The sequence below is a fragment of the Tachyglossus aculeatus genome, chromosome 11 (assembly GCF_015852505.1).
Source record: "Tachyglossus aculeatus isolate mTacAcu1 chromosome 11, mTacAcu1.pri, whole genome shotgun sequence".
NCBI lineage: Eukaryota > Metazoa > Chordata > Mammalia > Monotremata > Tachyglossidae > Tachyglossus > Tachyglossus aculeatus.
In genome coordinates this window covers 2,184,104-2,203,364 of record NC_052076.1, presented here as the reverse complement: position 1 = coordinate 2,203,364, position 19,261 = coordinate 2,184,104, and the positions used below count along the sequence as shown (strand labels likewise).

The window sequence follows — 19,261 nt, the reverse complement described above, 5'->3', positions numbered from 1 at the left end:
TACAGTGCTCTGCACACAGTAAGTGCTCAATACTATTGAATGGATGAATGAAAAGGTAATTTCCAAGGTGGCAAGAGGAAGCTAGCCACTCCCCTTGGCATCCTCCGTCCTTCCATCCCGCAACCCGTTGGGTGGCCAGCGACGGCCCCTGCAGACACCAGACACCCAGGTATTTCTGATGTCCCGTGACATCAGATTTGATTTACACACAGAGAAATGTAGGGGTGTTATACAAGAAGGCTCCTCCCAGAAGCCTTCTCTGACAAAGTCCTCCTCTCTTCTGTTCTTCCACTCGCTTCTCCATCGCCCAAGCCTGCTACCTTCATTCATCCCCCTTTCCAGCCCCATGACATTTGTATTTATATTTATTTATTTATGTATATTAACATCTGTCTCCCTCTCTAGACTGTGAGCTCATTGTGGGTGGGGAATATGTCTGTTAATTATTATATTGTACTCTCCCAAGCACTAAGTACAGTGCTTTGCACACAGGAAGCACTCAATAAATACGATTGAATGAATATGCACCCCTTTTTGGGAAGTCTGTCTGCATTAGCCCAAACCTACAACGGGTCCCTGGGAGGACTCCTGGACCCCGATTCCAACTTGCTCCCGAGCCATTGTGTTCCCTTCCCTTCCCTATAAATACGGGCACCACAGCCAAGCCGCGTAACTCGACAGCGGGAGCCAAAGCGGTGGGGGATTGTGCGCTGGAAATAAGAACACCAGATATAAAGGCATCTGGTGTGGTATCCATACTGAATGGGACAGACTAGCTGGAAGCTAGTCAAAATGGTCACCCTGGAAGCAGCTGCAGCAGTGCCAGCTCTGTTCCCACTTTGGAAGCCTCATCATCATCATCAATCGTATTTATTGAGCGCTTACTGTGTGCAGAGCACTGTACTAAGCGCTTGGGAAGTACAAATTGGCAACATATAGAGACAGTCCCTACCCAACAGTGGGCTCACAGTCTAAAAGTGACTCGTCTGTCGAGGGAGCGGAGTCAGGAAGGGGCAGGAGCAAGCCTCTCCCAACACCCGTTCAATGTCCTGCCCTCCCTTCCTAATACCAACCCGTCATCCAGCCTCCCCCTCCCTTGGGGCTCCACAATTCCCTGATGCCCTTGGGGTTGAGACCCTCCCCATCTCCCAGCCCTAATGGCAGGCGCAATGCAGACCTCACTGGCACATCTCCTTGGGATCTGCTGAGTTTAATGGACACGGTCGAGAGGACGGAGACAGACACCGGTCTCTACTCCCAGTGGGGCCCATGATACAGGGACGGAGAGGAGAGGGCCGGGCCTGCTGCTGGAGGGCACATCTGGTGGTAGTGGAAGAAACCACCAGGTCGGGGGTGGAGACGTCGTGTCTCTGAGCTGATTTGGGAGGCTGTGGGTTCCCTCTGCAGCCACCGAGACTCAACGTTGAGAGTGACACTGTTGCCTGGGAGGGAGCGCAGTGTTTGTCCGTCGCCCTGGGACCCAAGGGGTCATCGCTAGGAAGGCTCTGGGTGGATCTACCGGGCCCAGGCCCACCGGACTCTCAGACCTCCTGCCGGGCTTTTTTGTGGTTCAGAAATGAAAGTCCGTGATATAGGTCTCTCCCAGTTTGTTTGTCAGGCCAACGGGCTCCTGGGGGTGAGGGGAGGTGCAGATGAACCAGCCGGGGTGAGCTGCCGATTCAAAGTTGAACGTGTTCGATCCGGTTGTGTTCTGATAAAAGCTGAAGCGGTTAGTCTTGTCCCCGTTATTGTACAGGTCCTGAATGTCCTTGTCCTGAAGGAGAGGAGGAGAGGTGTGAGAAGAAGGTGTGGACGGGCAGCAGCTCCGGGCATTGAGGGAGTCCAGGGATAAGGAGAGATCAAGAGTTCGGGGGCTGCTTTGATCAGTCCACTTCCTACTGCCCCTCAGCCCCCCATGCTGTGACATGGCCCTGTCTCTGCTCTCACTGGCCCAGGGCGATGTCATGGAGGGGCAGGATGCAGTTCTCTCCCTGCCTGCAGAAGGGTCTCCATTCAGCCAATTCGATTCCGGCACCGCTCGGAGTGACCCAGCTACCTCAGACACACACACACCCCAACCCCGTCCAGGGTTCATGTCTCTTTCCCCCGAACTCACCTCCACCTGCAGCGTGGGCTGGTCCTCGGACCCCTCACAGCACAAACACAGGTTTCCATCCTCGATTCCTATGTAAACAGGTAACTTTTTCTCCCCACTTGACAGCTGTCTGTTTGGCATTAACTTGAAAGAGCCTGGACAAGGAGCAGGAGGAGACGGTGTCAATGCAGTGGCTGTACCCAGGGCAGCCACCTGCAACCCTCGTGAATGCCACATTCATTCATTCATTCAATCATATTTATTGAGCGCTTACTGTGTGCAGAGCACTGTACCAAGCACTTGGGAAGTACAAGTTGGCAACATATAGAGGCAGTCCCTACCCAACAACGGGCTCACAGTCTAGAAGCATCTTTGCTGACCAGGAAGTGACAGACACATGTCCTATTACCTCCTTACCCGGGTTATGGAAAGGAATGAAACATCCACGTTCGGTTTAAATTCACAGAAACTTGAGCTTTTGGTGGAGGGAATCTCTTGTCCCGCCCACCCAACCCACCTGCTCCAGAGCCCTGGCATTCCCCTTCCAGGAGCCTGGGGACACAGGCGGCTCATCCCATCTGCAGGACCGGAGACGAGGAGGGGAGCCCTCCGACTGCTAAAGATGCAGCAGGTCAGATGGGGCAAGTAAGATGAGGGGCAGCTGGACTGGCCGGCCCCCTGTGACCTCTTTCTAAATGACCAGGACCCTACTCCTCAAAGAGATAGAATGAGAGAGAAGAGTCGAGGAGAAGTCCAAGGTTATGGGCTTATGATGTAGGGAGGATAGTGGGGCTGTCTACAGTGATTGGAAAGTCTGGTGGAGGACAGGGTTTGGGTGGGAAGATGAGAAAGATCTGTTAATAAGGTCTTTTAGAAAGGGATCAGGTCTACCAACTCTATTGAATTGAACTTTCCCAAGCGTTTAGTACAGTGCTCTGAACACTGTCAGTATTCAATGAATACCACTGATTGACTGATGGATTGAGAGGGAGATGCAGGTGACCCTTAAAGTTCTTCCCCCTTCCCCCTCATAGCAAAGTTGGGGTAGAGGCTGCTTCTCCCTCTCTCCCTTCCCCAGACACCCGCTTTTTCTCCACAGCCAGACCCCATGCAGCCACAGCCCTGGCGGAGGTGGTTAGAGGCCATGAAGTGACCGTGTATGCCACTCCTCCAAGACTGACCCACAGTATCAGGAGACACATGGACAGAGACTGGTAATTCCCGACAGTCCGGCCCACACAGGGTGGGAAGCCAAAATCTCCTCCCCTGGCTTTAGGCTGTCTATCAACAAGCCCCAGGCCCTGACACCAGAATGGGTAGTTTTCCATGGGGAGTGGCATCTAGACTCCTGAAACCCCCGTCAGGCACAGCAGCTGCCAATGGAAGGGGCTTAGTCCCTCCCCTCCACCACCACCCACACCCCCAACCCCCGGTTTTCCCGAGAGGTGTAAATGAGTTGGGAACAGGGCAGTTTGGAACTCACTTAGTTTCGTGTTGGAGGATTTGGGGGCTGCGGTGATGGTCTTATCCACCAGCATCCAGTACTTATCAGCTGTGTCACAGATGGTTTTGTTGGAGATTTTGCTTTTGTCTACTGCAGCACTATCTGAAAGATGCAGCACAGGAGCCAAGGAAAGGAATCTCAGTCTGAGCACCAGAGGGGCAAGTCGTTAGAACTGACGAAGCCACAGGGCATGGCAACTAGGGTCCTGGACAGAGGGTTTGGGCAAGCGGGGCAGTACCAAGGAGCCCAAACAATGGATGCAGAGGAGACATGGGCACCCAGGAGGGCATGGAAACCCTGGGGCAGGGGGCCAGCCTGGGTCCTCTGCTGTGTGGTGCCCTCCATGTCCTTGGGCAATGGCCCTCTGGAAAGATCGGGTGGGAAAGGGGGCTGTCCTGGGGGAGAACTGCCAGAGGGGAGACCACCACAGTTGGACTTGGAGAAGCCAGCCAGGAACATCAGTGGAACCTGTATTCCCCTCTACTCCTGCAGCCACCCCTGCAGCCCAGGTCTCTGATATTCAGGCCTTCTGATATTCATGGTACATTGGGCCTGGGCTATTCAAGGCGTCCAAGTCCCTAATCCCCCTGGGCTAGGAGACACCTCCCGTCATGGGACAGCCTGCTAGCAGCTTGGGTCAGGGCCTGTCTTCATGAACTGAGATTCTTACATGGCTTTTCAGGGGGTTTCAAGGAAGGACTGTGGGCCTGGATGTTCATGGTGCAATCAGCTCAGCTCCTGCAAAGATGGGGAGGAGAGTCAGTTAAAGGACATGCTGGCTCTGGGACATCTCACAACATGGGGACCAGTGGCCAGTGGGCTTTCTCCTCCATGACCAGGGGCCGGAGGCCCGGACTCTGCCATGATGAGAAAGGGCGCTGGCACCCAATCAATGGGAGCTGGAAACCGGGTGCCTCCCAGTGTCCTCTGGCCAAACGGAGCTGCCTGAATGACAGGCAGTAGACAGGACCCTTGGCAGTAGGGGGGCCCTGGGTACCATCTGGGCCCCAAAGGCCCCTCCCATCCTGTGCCCCCCTGGCAGGAGCTGGTCCCCCACGGAAACACCCCTGGGCTGAGGCATGGGTCTCTTCTAGCTGATCCCCCGGCCCAGGCCGGACTAGGAGCCGGGTTCTGCTCACCCCTCCAATCAATCAATCAATCAATCAATCGTATTTATTGAGCGCTTACTATGTGCAGAGCACTGTACTAAGCGCTTGGGAAGTACAAATTGGCATCACATAGAGACAGTCCCTACCCAACAGTGGGCTCACAGTCTAAAAGGGGGAGACAGAGAACAGAACCAAACATACCAACAAAATAAAATAAGTAGGATAGAAATGTACAAGTAAAATAAATAAATAAATAAATGAATAGAGTAATAAATATGTACAACCATATATACATATATACAGGTGCTGTGGGGAAGGGAAGGAGGTAAGACGGGGGGATGGAGAGGGGGACGAGGGGGGAGAGGAAACAAGGGGCTCAGTCTGGGAAGGCCTCTTGGAGGAGGTGAGCTCTCAGCAGGGCCTTGAAGGGAGGAAGAGAGCTAGCTTGGCGGATGGGCAGAGGGAGGGCATTCCAGGCCCGGGGGATGACGTGGGCCGGGGGGTCGATGGCGGGACAGGCGAGAGCGAGGTACAGTGAGGAGATTAGTGGTGGAGGAGCGGAGGGTGCGGGCTGGGCAGTAGAAGGAGAGAAGGGAGGTGAGGTAGGAGGGGGCGAGGTGATGGAGAGCCTTGAAGCCCAGGGTGAGGAGTTTCTGCTTGATGCGCAGATTGATCGGTAGCCATTGGAGGTTTTTGAGGAGGGGAGTAATATGTCCAGAGCATTTCTGGACAAAGATAATCCGGGCAGCAGCATGAAGTATGGATTGAAGTGGAGAGAGACACGAGGATGGGAGATCAGAGAGAAGGCTAGTGCAGTAGTCCAGACGGGATAGGATGAGAGCTTGAATTAGCAGGGTAGCAGTTTGGATGGAGAGGAAAGGGCGGATCTTGGCAATGTTGCGGAGCTGAGACCGGCAGGTTTTGGTGACGGCTTGGATGTGAGGGGTGAATGAGAGAGCGGAGTCGAGGATGGCACCAAGGTCAGTGCTGAGGCCTAGCGGATGTCTGTGTGTGAGGGGTATCCATAGGGAGGGTTCAGATATAGCCAGAAGGGTGGGCGATGGTCCCTGAACTCACCTCCCTGGCTCTAGTGTCTGCGCGGTGGCTTCGGAAGCCTCTTAGTGATTTCCTGGGCTCCTACACCCTTTTATACTATCGGGACCTGCAAGTAGATCTGGTTTCACAGGGCTTGGGCGGGACGGAAACTTGTTTCCTGCTGACAGAGGTTCTTGCAGGGATCTCTGAATGAATCTCTGGATGGGAACTGGGCCAGAGAGGACTGGTCTGGGATTCTGGGATGGAAAGGTCCTGGGTAGGTTGGGATGTAGGCCTGTGTTACTAAGATGAGGATTTGGGGGTTGAGTCTCTGGTCCAGAAGGGCTTCCATGGTGGTCAGTTGTTGTAACCCATAGATCAAGACTCCCTGATGGCAGCTCTGTCTTTGAGGGCCCCCTATTCTGTGAATGCCACCCTGGCACTAGGCCTGGGGGATCAGCGGACAGAGACCCGGGTCTGTGCCCAGGGGTGTCTCCCTTGGGGACTAGCTCCTGCCAGGGGGCCACAGGATGGGAGGAACCCTTGGGGCCCAGATGGTACAGAGTCCCTCTACTGCCTGAAGTCCTGTCTGCCGTCTGTCCTTCGGGCAACTTCATTTGGCTCGTGGACACTGAGAGGTGCCCGGTTTCTGGAGCACATCAATCCACATACCCTAAATGTTCTGCGTGGCATCAGTCTGCAACCACTGGAGAAGGGATTGGGAGATGGGGAACAGTAAAAGAAAACCCAATAAGTTCATTTGGCCCAATTATATGCAAATCATATGCCAACGTTACACAATGACCCGAGTGTCCCTCCTAGAGGGGCCATTTGGGAAAGTCTCCTGGGAGAACATTGACCCCCACATATCTTTGTGTGTCTTGATGCCACTGTCAGAGGCAGAATCCTGGACTGGATGAATGTGGGCCTGATCAGTTAATCAATTCATCCTATTTGTTGAGGGCTTTATTGTGTGCAGAACATTTAGGATAGTACAAGAGAATGGGTAGTCGTGATCTAAACCCTTTAAGGAGCTTACAGTCTAGCGGGGCAGCCCCAGGATAGTGTCTCTTGGAGTCTGATGGAGTCACCCATATGCTGGGGTGTCCAGTGGGCCAAGAAACTCACCTGTCGTGGGTGCTGTGGCCACCCCCTTTGCTAGAGCCGAGGCCTCCTCACCATCCTAGAGTCATGGCTCCTTCTCCTCCCTAGGGCCGTGGCTGCTTCACCTGACTAGAGCTGGGACCATCTTGCCATCCTCAAGCTGTGGCTGATTCTCTGTCCTAGAACCGTCATTCATTCATTTATTCAATCATATTTATTGCGCACTTACTGTGTTCAGAGCACTGTACTAAGCGATTAGGAAGTACAAGTTGGCAACATATAGAGACGGTCCCTACCCAACAATGGGCTCACAGTCTAGAAGGGGGAGACCGACAACAAAACAAAACATATTAACAAAATAAAATAAATAGAATAGTAAATATGTACAAGTAAAATAAATAGAGTAATAAATCTGTACAAACATACAGGTGCTGTGGGGAGGGGAAGGAGGTAGGGCGGGGGATGAGGAGGGGGAGAGGAAGGAGGAGGCTCAGTCTGGGAAGGCCTCCTGGAGGAGGTGAGCTCTCAGTAGGGCTTTGAAGGGAGGAAGAGAGCTAGCTTGGCAGATGTGCAGAGGGAGGGCATTCCAGGCCAGGGGGAGGATGTGGGCCGGGGGTCGACAGCGGGACAGGCGAGAATGAGGCACAGTGCTTTGCCACCCTAAAGCCCTATAAAGCCATGCCCAGTTGGTTGCCAAAACTGGCACCCCCACTGGGGAGCGAGTCCCTTTCCAGAGGGCTGTCGAGCACCTGGGTTTTCTCCAAGCTGTGGGTATGGATCAGCCAGGGACCACCCCCAGGCCGAGCCAATCGCGGGTGAAAGGGTCTGCCCAGGGTCTACTCCAGCCCAGCTTGGGGATCGGAGACCCTGAAAGAGAGGTCTTCTCCAACCCCCCACCCCGACATCTTGGGCCTAGAGGGGTGCCTTGTTGTGTTGAGCTGGGCCAGACCAGTGAAACAAAAGCACAAATCCATTGGCGAGCCTCGAGACCAGGGGTTTTGAGGGCTGTCAGTTCTTGGGACCAGTCTCAGCCTCCCCCTGGCCCCGGGATATCTGGCCGAACTAGATGGCCAGTGTCAGAGCTACAGGGCAGGAAATGATGAGAAGGCTGCTGTGCACCTCACTACTGAGGAAGGGGCCTTGCTGATGAAGGGAAGGTGGGGGGTCCTCCCCCACCCCTAGTCTCTCTGGGATTCCCCCTTATGTTGCTCCGCAACTGAAGCGGAGCAACCCCTCACCCTCTCCAGGACCCCAGAACCGGGGCTGATGGCCACTAGCCCTAGGCAGACAAAGGAGGGACTCACTGCCTTCTGCCCTCTGCCCTCCCCCAGGGAGCTGGGTGAAACAGCGAGGGCTTCTTGCCCCCTCTTCTATCAATCAGTCATATTTATTGAACGCTTTCTGTGTGCAGAGAACTGTTCTAAGCACTTGGGAGGGTACAATGTAACAATATAACATTCCCTGCCCACAACAAACTTACAGTCTAGAGGGGAGTTTACAGTCTAGAGGGGACTAGGCTAGACTAGACCTCTTGCCCTCTGGAGTTCCTTCTTTGCTTTATGGGAAGTTTTGAGGAGGAATCTTCCCCAGACCTTGAATGGAGGCACTTGCTAGGTCTGCTGAAACAGCGGCTTGTGTTCCCTGGAGGGACCAGTCATGGCCAAGTTTGTTTGAGCATCTTCCCCCGAGACCCCTGTGCTTGGTGACTGCCAAGTGTTTGCTGTATTTGCCCCAGAGATAAGGTGGGGGTTGAATATAAACTGACCCACTTTCCACCCTGATGAGAGAACTCTCTGCTTGGTTCTTTGTCCACGCCTTGACATTTGCATAGGTTTTGTATTTAACATCCCAACTTCTGAGCAGACTAGGTGTGGTGAGCAGATACATAAATGGTGTCCTGGACTTCCCCTTGCTCCACCCAGCTGTTCCTGAGCCCTGTTTTATACATATTGTAAGTTAATATAGTGACTAATGCTATGGAGTGTGCCCAATCCTGCTGTAAGGTGTTTTCATTAGGTGATGTTCATGAAACCGGATGGAATAATTAGGGAGTGGGTTCTTTGCACACTGCAAGCCTGTTCTGGGGTAACACGATCCACAAGGGGACACAAGAAGAGCCGATGCAGGAAGAAATGTGTGGGCACTTTTACGTGGTGTCAGTCAAGATGCTTTGCTGAGACAGTTCCCATTCTCTGCTTTCACCTCACTGTGTCATACAGTACAGCATGTTGTCTTTTCATGAGCTTTTTTGACTTTATAGAATTTAATACAATAAAAGAGCGATGCGTGGAGGGGTTTTAAGGATTTCTGTTGGTGGCAGACGTAAAAATAGGAGAATTTGAATGGAAAAACGTCAATCATAGTGGTATCTTTGAAGTAGGAAGGCAGTGGAAAGAGTGGGATGCTAGGAGACCTGTGTTCTAGTCCTGGCTCTGCCTCTGGCCTGCTGGGTAACCTCAGACAAATCACTTAACTTCTCTAGGCTCCAGATTCCTCATCTGTAAAATGGGGATAGACTGAGTCCTCGGCGGGCAGGGACTGTATTTGATCTGAGTATGTTGTATTTACCCCAGCACTTCTTAATGCTAGTGTTTGGCTTATAGTTAAGTGCTTTATGTCCTTAAAAAATAACATAATTACTATTTATCCTCTAACCAATTAATTCACATAAAATTAATACAGTACTCTGCACATAGTAGGTATTCAGTACTAATTATAACAGTATATGGTCTATGTTGCTATTTATTACATTTAGCTAGAGAGAGGAAAAACTCTGAGTAATATTCTTCATGTTCAGGGATAATGATCCCAATAGTGAAAATTTTTACTTGTGTGGTTTTTTTTTAAATGGTATTTAAGTACTTACTACGTGCCAGGCACTGTACAAAGTGCTGGGGTAGGCATAAGATTATCAGGTTGGACACAATCCATGCCCCTCATGGGACTCATGGCCTTAAACCCCAGTTTACAAATGAGGTAACTGTGGCACAGAGAAGTTAAGTGACTTGCCCAAGGTCACACAGCGGACATATGGCGGAGCTGGGCTTAGAACCCAGGTCCTCTGGCTCCCAGTCCCGTGCTTTTTCCACGGTGCCACCCTGCTTTCCATGCTGATTCTGGTGGGACTGAAAATAAATTTGCAACTGACAGTCCCTTCCATGCTGGCACATAAAGGCTATCCTCAGTCAATCAGTCAATCGGTGGTATTTATTGAGCATTTACTATGTGCAGAGCATTGTACTAAGTGCTGTTCTGCAGCATAATATTGCTTCTGAATTTTATACAGCCTGGGGCTGTTTTTGATTCTTCTTCCAATACATGACGTTCAGCTACCACCCTAAATCCCTCCCGATCCTCTCCAAATTCTTCCAACAGGTTGTATATTCCCACTGCTTTCACTCCCTCTTCTCTTTTCACCCCTTTCACACCACTGAGACATTCTCTCTAAGGTCACCAGTGATTTCCTTCTTGCCATATCTAATCTCCTGACCTCTCAGCTGCCCTTTTCCTATTCCCTCCACGTGGAAACACTACCTAACCTCGGTTTTTCGGACACAGTCCTCTCCTGGTTCTCCTCCTATCTCCCTGGACAATCCTTCTTTGTCTCTTTCACCTACTCTACTTCTGCCTCCCACTCTGTAAATATGGGGGGGGGGGGGGCCCTCCAAGGCTCCGTCTAGGTCTTCATCTCTTCACAATCTCCACTGGATCCAATAGGTAGTTCAGCTGTTCCCACGGCTTCAGTGACCACTTCTGTGCAGATGGCTACCAAATCTATTTCCTGGCCCCTACCTCTCCCCTCCTCAGCAATCTTATCTTTCCTCTTTCCTCCAGGACGTCTCTACCTGGATGTCCCACTGACACCTCAAATTCAATATTTCCAAAATTCAGCTCATCTTCCCTCCCAAATCTTCCCCGTCCAACTTTCCTATAATCCTCCCCGCCTCTTAAACCCATAAACATGGCATTATCCCTGACTCCTCTGTCTGTCATTCATTGGCCACCAAATCCCATCAGTTCTTCCTCCTTATTCCCAGAATCCAACACCTTGTTCTCCTTGAAGACGGCCACCAGAGAAGCTGGGTGGATGCAGCAGGAAAGTACTCCAGGATGGTGCAATGGGAAAATTACTGGGTGGGAATTTGTTATAGATAGGTCAACATTAATCTGCTCCATCACCTCTCACCCCAGTGATTATCTTTTTTGCTTCTTGCATTTCCTCCTGCCTTCAAGACATCTCTACTGGGGTGTCTTGCCTTCACCTCAAACTTAACATGTCAAAACCAGAATTCCTTATTCATTCATTCTTTCAGTTGAATTTATTGAGTGCTTACTGTGTGCACAGAGCTGTACTAAACACTTGGGAGAGTACAATACAACAATAAACAGACGCATTCATTCGATAGTATTTATTAAGCGCTTACTGTGTGCAGAGTACTGTACTAAGCGCTTGGGAAGTACAGTTCAGAACAGAGACAATTCCTGCCCACAACGAGCTTCCAGTCTAGAGACAGACATGAATAATGAATACAATTAAATAAAATTACAGATATATACATAAGTGCTGTGGGCTGGGACTGGTGAAGAGCAAAGGGAACAAGTGGAAAAGCAGAAGCGAGTGGGAGATGAGGAAAGGTGGGGCTTAGTCTGGGAAGCCCTCTTGGAGGAGATGTGCCTTCAATAACGCTTTGAAGGGGGGGAGTGTGTTTCAGGCCAGAAGTAGGAAGTGGGCTAGGGGTCGGCATTGTCTGTCCTTCTGTCGCCTCAAACTTAACATGTCCAAAACAGAGCTCCTTATCTTCCCACCCAAACCGTGCCCTCCTCCTGATTTTCCCATCACTGTAGAGGGCACCACCATTCTTCATGTGTCACAAGCCCACAACCTTGGTGTTAATACTTGGCTCCGCTCTGTCATTCAACCCACATATTCACACCTGTCTACTTGTTTTGTTGTCTGTCTCCCCCCTCTAGACTGGGAGCCCGTTGTTTGGGTAGGGACTGTCTCTATATGTTGCTGATTTGTACTTCCCAAGCGCTTAGTACAGTGCTTTGCACACAGAAAGCGCTCAATAAATACAATTGAATGAATGAATGAATATTCAATCCATCACTAAATTCTGTTGGTCCCACTTTCACAACGTGGCTAAAATCCGCCCTATTCTCTCCATCCAAACTTCTACCATGTTAATATAATCACTCATCCTATCCCACCTGGATTACTGCATCAGCCTCCTTGTTGACGCACCCAAATCTTGCCCTTCCCATCACTGTGGACAGTACCACCATCCTTCCTGTTTCACAAGCCCTGAACCTTGATGTTATCTTTGACTCTTCTCTCATTCCATCCACATATTCAATCTATCACTAAATCCTGTAGGTTCAACCTCCACAAAATCGCTAAAATCCAGCCTTCCCTTTCCATCCAAACTATTAGCATGTTAATCCAAGCATTTATCCTATCCTGCCTTGATTACTGTATCAGCCTCCTTCGTGATCTCCATGCTTCCTGTCTCTCTCCACTCCAGTCTATACTTCACTCTGCTACCTAGATCATTTTTCTTCAAAAACGTTCAGTCCATGTTTCCCCATTCCTCAAGAAACTCCAGTCGTTGCCCACCCACCTCCGCATTAAATAGGAACTCCTTACCTTCGGCTTTAAAGCACTTAAAAACCTTACCACCCCCACATCACCTCACAACTCACCTACTACAGGCCAGCCTGCACACTTCACTCCTCTAATAATAATAATAATGATGATGGCATTTATTAAGCGCTTACTATGTGCAAAGCACTGTCCTAAGCGCTGGGGAGGTTACAAGGTGATCAGGTTGTCCCACCGGGGGCTCACAGTCTTTAATCCCCATTTTACAGATGAGGGAACTGGGGCCCAGAGAAGTTAAGTGACTTGCCCGAAGTCACACAGCTGACAATTGGCGGAGCCGGGATTTGAACCCATGACCTCTGACTCCAAAGCCCATGCTCTTTCCACTGAGCCACGCTGCTCTAATGCCAATCTACTCACTATATCTCAGACTCATCTATCTTGCTGCCAACTTCTCTCCCACGTCTTGCCTCTGTCCTGGAACACTCTCCCTCTTCATATCCAACAATTACTTCCCCCCCTTTTCAAATCCTTACTGAAGGCGCATCTCCTCCAAAAGGAATTTTTTTTCCCACTTCCATCACCCTGACTTGCTCTCTTTATTCATCCCCCTTCCCAGCCCCACAGCACTTATGTATATACCTGTAATTTATTTATTTATACTAATGTCGGTCTCCCAATTTCAACTGTAAACTTGTAGGGGGCGGGAAATGTGTCTGTTATATTGTACTCTCCCAAGTGCTTAGGTACAGTGCTGTCCACAGAGTACGCTATCAATAAATACAATTGATTTTACTGGAAGTTTGGAAAAATAATTTTTCCACAGCAAAAAGAACATCCCTTCTCAGTGGGGATAATGATATCTATAATGATATAGATGGCATTGCATAGGCACCCACAGCAATGGGGAGAAGGGGGGGAAGGCAACGCCAAAGGTACTTTTTCTCTCTTTCTCGCACCCCTTCTGCCCTCTGGAAGAAGGGTACAGAGAGGGCAGAGGAGGAGATGGGGTTATGCAGCGTGGCTCAGTGGAAGGAGCACAGGCTTGGGAGTCAGAGGTCGTGGGTTCTAATCCTGGCTCCGGCACTTGTCAGTTGGATGACTTTGAGAAAGTCGCTTCACTTCTCCGTGCCTCAGTTACCTCATCTGTAAAATGGGGATTAAGAATGTGGGCCCCACGTAGGACAATCCAATCACCTTGTATCCTCTCCAGTGCTTAGAACAGTGCTTTCTCCCCCTCTTCCCTCTCCCCCTCCCCCCGCCTTACCTCCTTCCCCTCCCCACAGCACCTGTATATATGTATATATGTTTGTACGTATTTATTACTTTATTTATTTTATTTGTACATATTTATTCTATTTATTTTATGTTATTAATATGTTTTGTTTTGTTCTCTGTCTCCCCCGCCTAGACTGTGAGCCCGCTGTTGGGGAGGGACCGTCTCTATATGTTGCCAACTTGTATTTCCCAAGCGCTTAGTACAGTGCTCTGCACACAGTAAGCGCTCAATAAATACGATTGAATGAATGAATTAATGAAATGCTTTGCACATAGTAAGCACTTAACAAATGCCATCATTATTATGAGAAGAGTGTGGTTCAGTGGAAAGAGCACGGGCTCTGGAGTCAGAGGTCATGGGTTCCAATCTCGACTCTGCCAATTGTCAGCTGTGTGACTTTGGGCAAGTCACCTCACTTCTCTGTGCCTCAGTTCCCTCATCTGTAAAATGGGATGAAGACTGTGAGCCCCTCCTTGGGACAACCTGATCACCTTGTAACCTCCCCAGCGCTTAGAACAGTGCTTTGCACATAGTAAGCGCTTAATAAATGCCATTATTATTATTATTCTCTGGGCCTCAGTTACCTCATCTGTAAAATGGGGGTGAGGACTGTGAGCCCCCCTTGGGACAACCTGATCACCTTGTAACCTCCCCAGCGCTTAGAACAGTGCTCTGCACATAGTAAGCGCTTAATAAATGCCATCATCATTATTATTCTTCTTCTCTGGGCCTCAGTTACCTCACCTGTAAAATGGGGGTGAAGATTGTGAGCCTCCCTTGGGACAACCTGATCAGCTTGTAACCTCCCCAGCGCTTAGAACAGTGTTTTGCACATAGTAAGCGCTTAATAAATGCCATCATCATCATTATTATTCTCTAGGCCTCAGTTACCTTATCTGTAAAATGGGGGTGAAGACTGTGAGCCTCACGTGGGACAACCTGATTGCCTTGGTATCTCCCCCAGCGCTTAGAACAGTGCTTGGCACATAGTAAGCGCATAAAAATGCTATAGTAATAATTATTATTAATTGTAATTGTAATAACAATTATTACAATGTAATAATTGTAATAATAATAATTATTATTATTCAGGGCTGCACGTAGCCAAATAGTTTCCGGCTGGGTTCTGTGGGGAACAGAAGCGGGTGGTGCTGCCTGAGGAGAGGCGCGCGCCATTAACGGCCTGAGGGGAGGCGCGCGCCATTAACGGCCTGAGGGGAGGCGCGCGCCACTTAGCGGCCTGAGGGGAGGCGCGCGCCAATTAGCGGCCTGAGGAGGGGGCGCGCGCCACTTAGCGGCCCGAGGGGAGGCGCGCGCCACTTAGCGGCCCGAGGGGAGGCGCGCGCCACTTAGCGGCCCAAGGGGAGACGCGCGCCACTAATGGCCTGAGGGGAGGCGCGCGCCACTTAGCGGCCTGAGGGGGGAGCGCACCACTTAGCGGCCTGAGGGGGGAGCGCACCACTTAGCGGCCTGAGGGGAGGCCCTTGTCATTAATGGCCTGAGGGCCCTTGTCATTAATGGCCTTACCTCCTTCCCTTCCCCACAGCACCTGTATATATGCATATATGGTTGTACATATTTATTACTCTATTTATTTATTTATTTTACTTGTACATTGCTATCCTACTTATTTTATTTTGTTGGTATGTTTGGTTCTGTTCTCTGTCTCCCCCTTTTAGACTGTGAGCCCACTGTTGGGTAGGGACTGTCTCTATGTGATGCCACTTTGTACTTCCCAAGCGCTTAGTACAGTGCTCTGCACATAGTAAGCGCTCAATAAATACGATTGATTGATTGATTGAGGGGAGGCGCGCGCCCCTTAGCGGCCTGAGGGAAGGCGCGCGCCACTTAGCGGCCTGAGGGGGGAGCGCACCACTTAGCGGCCTGAGGGGAGGCCCTTGTCATTAATGGCCTGAGGGCCCTTGTCATTAATGGCCTTACCTCCTTCCCTTCCCCACAGCACCTGTATATATGTATATATGGTTGTACATATTTATTACTCTATTTATTTATTTATTTATTTTACTTGTACATTGCTATCCTACTTATTTTATTTTGTTGGTATGTTTGGTTCTGTTCTCTGTCTCCCCCTTTTAGACTGTGAGCCCACCACTGTTGGGTAGGGACTGTCTCTATGTGATGCCAATTTGTACTTCCCAAGCGCTTAGTACAGTGCTCTGCACATAGTAAGCGCTCAATAAATACGATTGATTGATTGATTGATTGATTGAGGGGAGGCGCGCGCCACTTAGCGGCCTGAGGGGGGGCGCGCGCCACTTAGCGGCCTGAGGGGGGGGAGCGCGCCACTTAGCGGCCTGAGGGGGGGCGCGCGCCACTTAGCGGCCTGAGGGGAGGCGCGCGCTATTTAACGACCTGAGGGGAGGCGCGCGCCCCTTAGCGTCCTGAGGGGAGACGCGCGCCCCTTAGCGGCCTGAGGGGAGGAGCGCGCCACTTAGCGGCCCGAGGGGGGAGCGCACCACTTAGCGGCCCGAGGGGAGGCGCGCGCCACTTAGCGGCCCAAGGGGAGACGCGCGCCACTAATGGCCTGAGGGGAGGCGCGCGCCACTTAGCGGCCTAAGGGGGGAGCGCACCACTTAGCGGCCTGAGGGGAGGAGCGCGCCACTTAGCGGCCCGAGGGGGGAGCGCGCCACTTAGCGGCCTGAGGGGGGAGCGCGCCACTTAGCGGCCCGAGGGGAGGCGCGCGCCACTTAGCGGCCCAAGGGGAGACGCGCGCCACTAATGGCCTGAGGGGAGGCGCGCGCCACTTAGCGACCTGAGGGGAGGCGCGCGCCACTTAGCGGCCTGAGGGGAGGCGCGCGCTATTTAACGACCTGAGGGGAGGCGCGCGCCCCTTAGCGTCCCGAGGGGAGGCGCGCGCCACTTAGCGGCCCAAGGGGAGACGCGCGCCACTAATGGCCTGAGGGGAGGCGCGCGCCACTTAGCGGCCTGAGGGGGGAGCGCACCACTTAGCGGCCTGAGGGGAGGCGCGTGAAGGCCGAGGCGGGAAGGGGACATGGCGGCGGCTGACAGGAACCTGGCGCACGGGGCAGTCAGGGCAGGCCGGGGCATTCGTTCATCCAAACGTATTTATTGAGCGCTTACTGTGTGCAGAGCACTGTACCAAGCTAGCTCTCTTCCTCCCTTCAAGGCTCTGCTGAGAGCTCACCTCCTCCAGGAGGCCTTCCCAGACTGAGCCCCTTCCTTCCTCTCCCCCTCGCCCCCCTCTCCATCCCCCCAATCTTACCTCCTTCCCTTCCCCACAGCACCTGTATATATGCATATACGTTTGTACATATTTATTACTCTATTTTATTTGTACATATCTATTCTATTTATTTTATTTTGTTAGTATGTTTGGTTTTGTTCTCCGTCTCCCCCTTTTAGACTGTGAGCCCACTGTTGGGTAGGGACTGTCTCTATATGTTGCCAACTTGTACTTCCCAAGCGCTTAGTACAGTGCTCTGCACATAGTAAGAGCTCAATAAATACGATTGATTGATTGATTGATTACTAAGCGCTTGGGAAGTACAAGGTGGCAACATATAGAGACGGTCCCTACCCAACAGTGGGGGCAGGACGAGGATAAGGAGGAGCAGGTGGTGACCCTGTTTGTCTCTGTTTCTCTTTCTGTCTCTGCCTGTTTGTCTCTGTTTCTCTGCCTTCTCTCTCTCTCCATTTCTCTATTTCTTCCTCTCTTTCTCTGTCTCTGTTTCTCTGCCCCCTCTCTATTTCTCTCTCTCTCTCCATCTCTCTATTTCTTCCTCTCTTTCTCTGTCTCTCTGCCCCCTCTGTTTCTCTCTCTCTCCATTTCTATTTATTTTATTTTGTTAATATGTTTGGTTTTGTTGTTAATGTTAATATGTTTGGGTTTTGGTTGCACCTGTATACATGTATATATGTTTGTACATATTTATTACTCTATTTATTTTACTTGTACATATCAATTCTATTTGTTTTATTTTGTTAGTATGTTTGGTTTTGTTCTCCGTCTCCCCCTTCTAGACTGTGAGCCCACTGTTGGGTAGGGACTGTCTCTATATGTTGCCAACTTGTACTTCCCAAGCGCTTAGTACAGTGCTCTGCACATAGTAAGCGCTCAATAAATACGATTGATTGATTGATTGATTACTAAGCGCTTGGGAAGTACAAGGTGGCAACATATAGAGACGGTCCCTACCCAACAGTGGGGGCAAGACGAGGATAAGGAGGAGCAGGTGGTGACCCTGTTTGTCTCTGTTTCTCTGCCTTCTCTCCCTCTCCATTTCTCTATTTCTTCCTCTCTTTCTCTGTCTCTGTTTCTCTGCCCCCTCTCTGTTTCTCTCTCTCTCTCTCCATTTCTCTATTTCTTCCTCTCTTTCTCTGTCTCTCTGCCCCCTCTGTTTCTCTCTCTCTCCATTTCTATTTATTTTATTTTGTTAATATGTTTGGTTTTGTTGTTAATGTTAATATGTTTGGGTTTTGGTTGCACCTGTATACATGTATATATGTTTGTACATATTTATTACTCTATTTATTTTACTTGTACATATCAATTCTATTTATTTTATTTTGTTAGTATGTTTGGTTTTTGTCCTCTGTCTCCCCCTTTTAGACTGTGAGCCCACTGGTGGGTAGGGACTGTCTCTAGATGTTGCCAATTTGTACTTCCCAAGCGCTTAGTACAGTGCTCTGCGCATAGTAAGCGCTCAATAAATACGATTGATTGATTGATTACTAAGCGCTTGGGAAGTACAAGGTGGCAACATATAGAGACGGTCCCTACCCAACAGTGGGGGCAGGACGAGGATAAGGAGGAGCAGGTGGTGACCCTGTTTGTCTCTGTTTCTCTTTCTGTCTCTGCCTGTTTGTCTCTGTTTCTCTGCCTTCTCTCTCTCTCCATTTCTCTATTTCTTCCTCTCTTTCTCTGTCTCTGTTTCTCTGCCCCCTCTCTATTTCTCTCTCTCTCTCCATCTCTCTATTTCTTCCTCTCTTTCTCTGTCTCTCTGCCCCCTCTGTTTCTCTCTCTCTCCATTTCTATTTATTTTATTTTGTTAATATGCTTGGTTTTGTTGTTAATGTTAATATGTTTGGTTTTTTTGTTGCACCTGTATACATATATATATATGTTTGTACATATTTATTACTCTATTTTACTTGTACATATCTATCCTATTTATTTTATTTTGTTAGTATGTTTGGTTTTGTTCTCTGTCTCCCCCTTTTAGACTGTGAGCCCACTGTTGGGTAGGGACTGTCTCTATATGTTGCCAACTTGGACTTTCCAAGCGCTTAGTCCAGTGCTCTGCACACAGTAAGCGCTCAATAAATACGATTGATTGATTGATTGATTGTTGTCTGTCTCCCCCTTCTAGACTGTGAGCCCACTGTTGGGTAGGGACCGTCTCTAGATGTTGCCAACTTGGACTTCCCAAGCGCTTCGTACAGTGCTGTGCACACAGTAAGCGCTCAATAAATACGATTGATTGATTGCTTGGGATCAAACAGCCTCCTCCGGCCCGTCCTGTCCCGCCCCGCCCGGTCCCGAGGCGAAAGC

At 50.3% G+C, this 19,261-nt stretch overlaps 1 protein-coding gene across 1 annotated transcript; it reads right to left on the bottom strand.

Moving 5' to 3' along the window:
- Nucleotides 1-1,553: 1,553 nt before the first annotated feature.
- Nucleotides 1,554-4,337, bottom strand: LOC119934296 (interleukin-1 family member 10-like). The gene is made up of 4 exons (XM_038753746.1): nucleotides 4,270-4,337; nucleotides 3,579-3,701; nucleotides 2,117-2,250; nucleotides 1,554-1,774 (listed from the first exon to the last, which is right to left on the bottom strand). The coding sequence occupies exons 1-4, from the start codon at nucleotides 4,316-4,318 to the stop codon at nucleotides 1,571-1,573; spliced, it is 510 nt and encodes a 169-aa protein (XP_038609674.1). The 5' UTR covers nucleotides 4,319-4,337; the 3' UTR covers nucleotides 1,554-1,570.
- Nucleotides 4,338-19,261: the final 14,924 nt, after the last annotated feature.

What these genes read in the sequence shown, in the direction of transcription:
- LOC119934296 (XM_038753746.1), bottom strand. Translation starts at nt 4,318, where the DNA reads ATGAACATCCAGGCCCACAGTCCTTCCTTGAAACCCCCTGAAAAGCCA. An exon ending in ATCCTCCAACACGAAACTAA is followed by an intron (nt 2,251 to 3,578) that starts GTGAGTTCCAAA and finishes CTCCTTGTCCAG; the next exon opens with GCTCTTTCAAGTTAATGCCA. An exon ending in AGCCCACGCTGCAGGTGGAG is followed by an intron (nt 1,775 to 2,116) that starts GTGAGTTCGGGG and finishes CCTCTCCTTCAG; the next exon opens with GACAAGGACATTCAGGACCT.